Below are 8,326 nucleotides of genomic sequence, written 5' to 3'. Positions count from 1 at the left end.
GTATCTCCGCGATGGCCGCCAGAGTGCCCGCAGAGCACCCGGTCAGGGCGGCGGCGGCGGCGGCGGCGGCGGCGGCAGCAAGCGGCAGCGGCGGCGGGGATAAGGGCAAGCTCGGTGGCGGCTTCGCCGCGACGCTCCCAATGAACCGACAGTTGCATAACGTGGGTCTTCATTTTAAACACACCCTGCAAGTCCGGATATGGGATTACACTTCCCTTTGCACTTCTTATATAAATATAATGCGGGGGAGGAGGAGCGGAAGGACACCCCACGCTGATTGACTGGCGTCAGCACACCGCAGCACAGCACTGCAGTGTAGTACAATCCAATGCAATGCTAGCAGCTACCGAGCGCAGGCCCTTGCTAACATGCACATACATACGCGCCGCCACACAAGTGTGCTGCCCGTAGTACACCTAAACACCCCTAAACACCTACCCCGTACACCTCCACCACCCCCAGGTCAGCACGCTGGCTGACCGTGTATGTGTCAGTCTCCCCTCCTGGGCCATGCGAGCTGGGCCCCGAAAGCGCATCTACTTCGACCCGGCGCGGGTCAGTGCGGCCGTAGTCACGTGTGGTCACATCTGCCCGGGAGTCAACGATGTAGTACAGGTACGGCAGGGCGCAGGGCCCACGCGGGCCCTGGCTGAGGAGGGTTTTACCCCGATTGCATACCTGCCCACATACCCACATACATACACACCCCACGCAAAACCTCACACGTACATAAACACCTACACGCTGCTACCCCTCCTAGTCAAAACCCGCACATACATACACACCTACACGCTGCTACCCCTCCTAGTCAAAACCCACACATACATACACACCTACACGCTGCTACCCCTCCTTTACTTCTTTACGGCTTGGCATTACTGCTTTTCTTCTGCGCTTATTTTATTGTATTGTATTGTGGTTACAGTATTTCCGCCGCCGACGCGGCGGGTGCCCTCACGAGCCGTGAGGCTCCAGAGCACGCTGTTGACGCTCATCAAAAACCTCAGTAAGGAAAGTAGCGATTTTCCTCGGATTGGTATTAAGAAATACCTTGCGCATATCAGTATCTTCAACGTTAATCAGAAACCTATTACGCAACTCAGTATACGCCTCACACTCCATAAGCACATGATATTCATCCTCAACCTTACCCGACGTACAGACCTGACACGTACGGCACTCTCTCGGCCTATGGTGTCCTTTGTTGACCTCCAAAGGCCAACAACAAAGACGGAATTTGGCAACCATACGCAACTGGTTGACCGGCAAATAAACACGCAAATAGCCTGTGGGATCGGAGCCCTCTCTTGCTGGTGAAAGGGAGCCCATCCAGTTATGATACCTGCAAAGCGAAACCCCTTTACCTTGGAACACACGCGGATCACCCCCTTGGCTGAACTGATCCCAGTCACTTAAAAGGAACGCAGATAATCTCTCCAGAACCTCACCCACTCGAATCAACTGAGACGAGTATACATCTACCTTCTGAGAAACGGAGTCACACGCCGGCCACTCATGGCCCAGCCAACGCAAAATGATGAGCACTTTAGACGACCAGCAATCCACTTTGAGATCAGACAGAAGAGCCAGACGGAGATCATCTACTAACACGTCATGATAGACCGACCCACGGGACTTGACTATCTTATTCCAGAAACACAACGCAAGGCGTAACCAAAAGTACTGCAAAGGCAACTGAGACAGCTCCCTGTACAACAGCTTGTAAGGTACCTGCTTGAGCCCAGCACAACGTAAACAGAAGTCACGCTGGACCTGGACCATACCATCTTCCAAAGCCAAATCAAAATATGACTTACCAGCGGGTAAAACACCTTTACCTAACCGCAGGACGGAGACAATCCTATCAGGACCCCAGACCTCAGCACCATAACAGAGAACCGAACGGACCTGGGTGTCGAACGCTTGAAGCCGAACGGCAGGAGCCCACACCCTGTTCTCATCCAACCGATTACTAAGACCGAACATAGCCCGTCGCCCTGCTTCCAAAAGTTCGTTGACACAACTCGCAAACGGGGACGCAGGGCCCCAATAGAGACCCAAGTACCTAACGCGACCACACCAGTTAATAGGACTAGGAACAAGTAAACTACCAACCATGGGTGGGTGCCAAAGCGAACCATCAGTACGGAGAGGAAGCATGAGCCTCACCCCCTCAAACGCCCTCTTAACGACATCAACGGAAGCAGCCACAACAAGGGCCTCACATTTCCGAACGTTGCAGCGCATACCAAAAGCAGCACAGAACTCAATAAGCAGCTTAAGCGAGAACTGGAGGCGTGCCAACGAGGTCGCGAACAGAGTAAGGTCGTCTGCATAGAACAACAGAGGCAACCGACGATCATTAATGACAGGACATTCGTGTGCACGTGTGTTGAACCATTCGTCCATACCATCCCTCGCTTCAAGGTAGTCGGCAATAACCTCAATGAAGAACCCGAACAAATTGGGACTCATGGGACACCCCTGCTTCACGCCCTGCAGAGAGGCAAAGATGGACCCTAGGCGACCGTTAACCTTGACCCGCTGGAGAACACGTTCGTAGCTGGCTTTAAGGGCCGCCAACATGGGTCCATGCACACCCCTCTCCTCAAGACGCTGCCACAGGCTCGCCCGGGGCACTCTATCAAAGGCTTTCTCAAAATCCACCTGACACGCATACAGGGCCTGATTGCTGCCGGGCCGCTCATAACGACTTTTAAGATGACGAACAACGAACAACTGATGAACTGTACTGCGCTTTTGACGGGACCCAGCCTGAAAACGGCACCGGACACCATCTTTATCCCCGAAAGCTGCCAGCCGCCTGTCGAGAACCGTGGCATAGCATTTGGCAATGGCGCATCCCACAGCTAGACCCCTGTAGTTATCCTTGACCCTGGGGTCGCCTTTCTTAAATAACGGACTGAGAGACGCCACGCAAAACTGGTCAGGCACATCCCCTGTATCCCAAATGTGCTGGAAAAGGTCTCGAATCGCAGGGGCAATAACATTGACAGACACCCTGTCCTCATCACCTTCACGAGGGATTCGCTTGGCATACTTGTAGCACTCGGCCGGAACCATACCCAGACCCGGGGAACGCCCATTAGACAGGGACGACAAAGCCGCCTCAACCTCTTCAAGAGTGAACGGACCATTCATAGTGTCGGCCATAGACCGTCTAGCATGCACCGGTTCGGAATCACGCCACGCCGCCCCGACTTGGGAGCCCGCACCGAGATTGATACAGTTGAGAATGGCACAGACACGGGCCTCCTGCACCTCATCGAAGGAGGCTGAGGCATTATAAAGGCGATCGAAGTAGTCCGTCCACTCCGACACGTCTTCCACATTGCATCTGGACGCTGGCTTACCGTTCAGACGTTGCCATAGGGTCTTCGCATCACGTTTGCATGTAGCTATGAATGACTCCAAGGCTCGCAGCCGGTGATCCCGTCGCGCGTTACGCTTAGCACGATTAAACTGACGACGTAACTCTTGAAAACTCGTATGCCCCACGGCCGGGGCAGCACACCCCCACTTCATCACATCAGACCGATACTGCAGCATGGCCTGCTTAGCCGCAGCACACTCATCATTCCACCACGCCGCCTTGCCATTAGAAACCGGCCCGGGCCTGAAGGCATCACCGAAGCAACCCAGCAAAATCCGTTCGATAGTGTCCACCGCCTGGGTGACACCAATCTGGCCAGCACGCAGGGAATCCACAACCGCCCGGACACCAACCACAGGGGGGGCCTCCGGGTTGTAGAACATGTCTGTGTACCTGTGCGCCTCAGAGACAAGAAACGTCGGCTTGGGTTTACGCGTGGGTGGCCGGTCCGGCCTCCAAACCGACGCGAGGTGAAGGGACACGGGGTTATGATCACTCAAGCGGCGTTCTTCACGGTAAAAAGATTGCTGCGGCAGGACACGGAAGGAACGCACGCACGGGTACAAAGAAGGGGACGCAAGCACAAGGTCAATCATGCTGCCTCCCCCCCGGCTGGACTCGTATGTGAGCCTGCCCTCAGTGTCTTGTTTTAGTCTTGGCGGCTTAGGTAGGTAGGTTTTATGACTTCATCTTCACTTCGCCACGGACGCCTTTCGGTCAGTTCTACGTTTGATACTCTCTTGCACTGGCAGCAGCTTCACTCGTGTGTGGTTCGTCTTTCCCTCTCCCCCTCACCCCCCCCCACCCCACCCCACCCCACCCATCGCTGTAGGCCATCGTGCACCGGCTGACCGACTACGGGGTTCCCGAGGGGCAGGTGCTGGGGATCTGTGACGGCTTCAAGGGCTTCGACCCGCGGCACCCCGCCAAGCCGCGGCCCCTCAGCCGCCACGCGGTGGAGGGAGCGCACCTTCGAGGGGGCTCGCTGCTGGGGACATCAAAGTGGGGGCTGGGGGACTGCCCCGGGCGGGGGGGGGAGGGCCGCCCCGGGCGGGAGGGGGATGAAAGGAAAAAACGATGTGTGTGCACGTACGTGTGCGTGCGGGCCTACCAGGTGCCCATGTGGTAACTCGTTGCCGTTATGTATGTATGTTGTTACAGGGTGGTTAACTTCGCCAGCGGCCCCCTTTCCCGGGGCAGTCCCTGCTCTCCCCTGCTAGAGGGGCACCCTAATCCGTCACACCATCCGACTTCAGAATGTATTCGTTGGGTTCGGCAACTCACCACCAGCATCCAACCAAATCTAGCGGATCAACGGCGCATCAACTTAGTTCCTGGTTATGTATGTATGTATGTATGTCCCGGGTGAATAAGCAGCTCATTGAAGTCCATGGCCTACAGATTACCCTCCAGCAGGAAGTGCTTAAGAAACAACAGATGGATACCGTTGTGATTGCTAACAACCCGCCACGGCATGTGTACGGGATTGTACGGCTGCTCCAGGGGCTGGGCGGACATTGACGCGGTGGTGGCCAAGATTGCGATGTGGGACATCAACGCCTTGTTCGTCGTGGGGGGAGACGGGGGCCTCCGGGCGGCGCAGGTGCGCGGTGTAGGGTGTACGGTGTGCTGCGGCTGCGGCTGGGTCGTGCTGATAGCGGTGGGGGCTATGGGTACGTATGAAGGGCGTGGCTCTCCCGCATGAGAGTGGCAGAGGCACCTTTTACCCCCCTTTCCAAACCCCCCCCCCCCCGGAGGGTCGCCGCCTTCAAGAACGCCTTTTGGCCAGTTCTACGTCTGGTAGATCTACACCCCGGTCCGCACTGCTGCTGCCGGGGGCCCGGGGGGCCACAGCGCCGGCGGCCTAGGGGCGTGGCTCAACCGCGCCTGAGTGGTCCGCTAACACTTAGGGCATTGGCCGAGCCACGGCCTTAGGGCATTGGCCGAGCCACGGCCTTAGGGCATTAGCCGAGCCACGGCCTTAGGGCATTAGCCGAGCCACGGCCTTAGGGCATTAGCCGAGCCACGGCCTTAGGGCATTAGCCGAGCCACGGCCTTAGGGCATTGGCCGAGCCACGGCCTTAGGGCATTGGCCGAGCCACGGCCTTAGGGCATTGGCCGAGCCACGGCCTTAGGGCATTAGCCGAGCCACGGCCTTAGGGCATTGGCCGAGCCACGGCCTTAGGGCATTGGCCGAGCCACGGCCTTAGGGCATTGGCCGAGCCACGGCCTTAGGGCATTGGCCGAGCCACGGCCTTAGGGCATTGGCCGAGCCACGGCCTTAGGGCATTGGCCTGGGGGCCCTGTGCCTTAGTGCCTCTCTCTCACAGTCCCTGCCTGCCCCTATTCCCTCCACTGCTGCTGCTGCCCCTCCTGCTGCTGCTGCCGCTGCACGAGCGCCCTCAGCTGATTTCGGAGCAATGTCGGGCCCGCGAGCTGCCCTGCTGTGTGGTGGGAGTGCCCAAGTCCATTGAGAACGACATCCTGCTGGTGGACCGGACGTTCGGATTCGAGACCGCGGTGCAGGAGGTGCAGCGACCGCTGCTGGCGGCAAAGGTGGTGACGTGCGTTTAACTGTCTGCTTGTATGTATGTGTATGTGTCCGTATGTCGGTCTGTAGGTGTGGTACCTTTACTCTGTCCATGGGGCCCCTTACGTGATTGGGATCGTTTACCGAGTACTGCTGCTACTGCCACTGCTGCTGCTACTGCCATTGCTACTGCCACTGCTACTGCCACTGCTGCTGCTACTGCCACTGCTCCTGCCACTGCTCCTGCTACTGTCACTTCTACTGCCACTGCTGCTGCTGGTGTCCTCGTAGGTGTCGCGGTCGTAGCGGTGTAACCTCCCCCCATTCCGCTCCCTTGCCCCTGCTTGCTCCCTCCCCACCCAACACAACCCCCACGAACATGGGGCGCCCGGAGTTCATTCCTTGTTTCCTTCCAGCATATGATTTGCCGCCATTGCGGCTCTTTGCCTTAACCCCCTCCCCCCCTCCCCTCAATCGCGTGTGGTTCGTCTTCCCCCCTCCCCGGCCGCCGCCGCCGCAGGTGGAGGCCAGCAGCATCCGGGGCGGGATCGGGCTGGTCAAGGTGATGGGCCGGCACTCGGGTTTCCTGGCCATGCAGGTGGGAGGGTGGGGCAAGGAGAGGGGGTGGCCGCCGCCCCCGCCGCTGGGCCATATGGCCACACAGCCACACTCAGGGTTTGCACTCCCGTATCCTCCGGCTTTGTTAGGATTCGGATTTGAATTGGGAATTGGATCCTCAAGTGGTGATAGGTGCCCGTGGTTTAGGTGATGGTGGTGGTGGTGACAACAGTTACAGCAGCAGCAGCAGCAGCAGCAGCAGCGGCTCTTTGTTTGTTGTTGGTGGGGACCTCCTCTACATATCCTAACTAGATTTACCCCCCCCAACCCCACACCTCCGTCTGACCCCCCACTGCCCCGCAGGCCTCCCTGGCAAGTGGAGTGGTGGACGTTTGTCTTATCCCAGAGGTAAGGTGGCGGTGATGGTGGTGGTGTATGTATGTGTGTGTATGGGGGGAAAATACATGCGAGAGGGGGGGGATGGAGGGGTATCATCCTCTTCTCACAAGTGTTTATACCTGGACCTGACGATGTGCAGTACTGCTCAGCATGCATGCATGCATGTGGGAATATATTCAATATCTTCTCCGTCGCTCTTTTCCTAGGTGGTGGTGGAAGTGCTGGATAGCGAAGGTGGGTATGGACGGTGTGTCCCACCCCCGTTACCCCCCAAGAACGCCTTTTGGTCAGTTCTGCTTCTTGTACACTCTTTCCTAGGCAGCAGCTTCACTCGTTCACGTGGTTCGTCCCTACCCCCCAACCTCACCGCGTTGCTCCTCCTTTCCCCCCTCCCCCCTCCCCCCTGAGGGGGCCCCCCTCGTCTCCCGACGTCGCAGGTCTCCTTCACCATGGACGGCCCCCACGGGCTGCTCGCCTACCTTGGGATGGTACTGCAGCGCAAGGTGCGGATCCGGCCCGCACACAGTCCCCCACCACCCCGCCCCACCACACAGTCCCCCACCACCCCGCCCCACCACACAGTCCCTCACCACACAATCCACCTCCCCGCCCCACCGTATGCCAGGATAACGTCCTTTGCATTCGCGGATTTCATACCGGGGATCTCCTCCTCACCCCTCACCCCTGGAAAGGCGGGTCTCTTCCCCCCCATGGGTTCCTTCCGACGGTGGCAGTGCTCCTTTCCTGCGTTCGTGAGTTCATAATCCCCCCCCCGCCGTACTATTACGACTACTTTCCCCCCCCCGCTCCCCCTCAGGGCCATGCGGTGGTGTGTGTGGCGGAAGGTGCGGGACAGGACCTCATCAGCGCCCACACGCCGCAGACGAAGGATCTCCTGGGTGAGTGTGTGTACGGCGGTTGGGTACGGATGTAAACCGGTGCGGACCTGTACGGACGCTGCTGTACAGCTGCGCATCACGTGGGCTAGTGGCTTGGGGAGCCCCGGGGGGTTTTGGTCGGGGTGGAGAAGTCGCCTGGACGGTTTTCGTTTTCGTGTTTTTGAGTTTCACTTGCTATTGGGTGCAGAACATGTGCCACCACTGCTCGGGGGCCCCCCCGGGGGGGTAGTTGGTCGCTAGCTACAGTCAGAACGTCGAAGCTGATGCTGCCATTGCCATTGCCATTGCTGTGCTGTTTCTGCTCATCTGTGCCGCGCCGCGCCGCCCTTCCCCCCTTCCTCCTACTTCTGTGGAGCATCAGTCTTTCCTCCTTGGCATCACCTTCACACTCGTTCACGTGGTTCGTCTTCCCCCTCAAACCCCCCTCCTCCCAAACCCTCAGGCAACCCCGTACTGCACGACATCGGAATCTACCTCAAGGCCCGCTTCAAGATGCACTTCAAATACGCGGCTGAGGTGGGTGAGGACACTGCCTGTTTTATAAGC

The 8,326-nt window shown here is 58.3% G+C and overlaps 1 protein-coding gene across 1 annotated transcript; it reads left to right on the top strand.

Moving 5' to 3' along the window:
• Positions 1–477: 477 nt before the first annotated feature.
• Positions 478–6,905, top strand: pfk3 (phosphofructokinase family protein; the record flags this gene model as incomplete). Its single annotated transcript, XM_002958022.1, has 6 exons — positions 478–615; positions 4,227–4,396; positions 4,898–4,997; positions 5,801–5,950; positions 6,445–6,522; positions 6,846–6,905. Coding segments are annotated over 6 exons (696 nt in total), but the record flags the coding sequence as incomplete, so codon positions are not given.
• Between the last annotated feature and the right edge of the window lie 1,421 nt (positions 6,906–8,326).

Source organism: Volvox carteri, assembly GCF_000143455.1.
Source record: "Volvox carteri f. nagariensis unplaced genomic scaffold VOLCAscaffold_84, whole genome shotgun sequence".
In the NCBI taxonomy this organism is placed as follows: domain Eukaryota; kingdom Viridiplantae; phylum Chlorophyta; class Chlorophyceae; order Chlamydomonadales; family Volvocaceae; genus Volvox; species Volvox carteri.
This window is presented reverse-complemented; position numbering and strand designations above follow the sequence as displayed.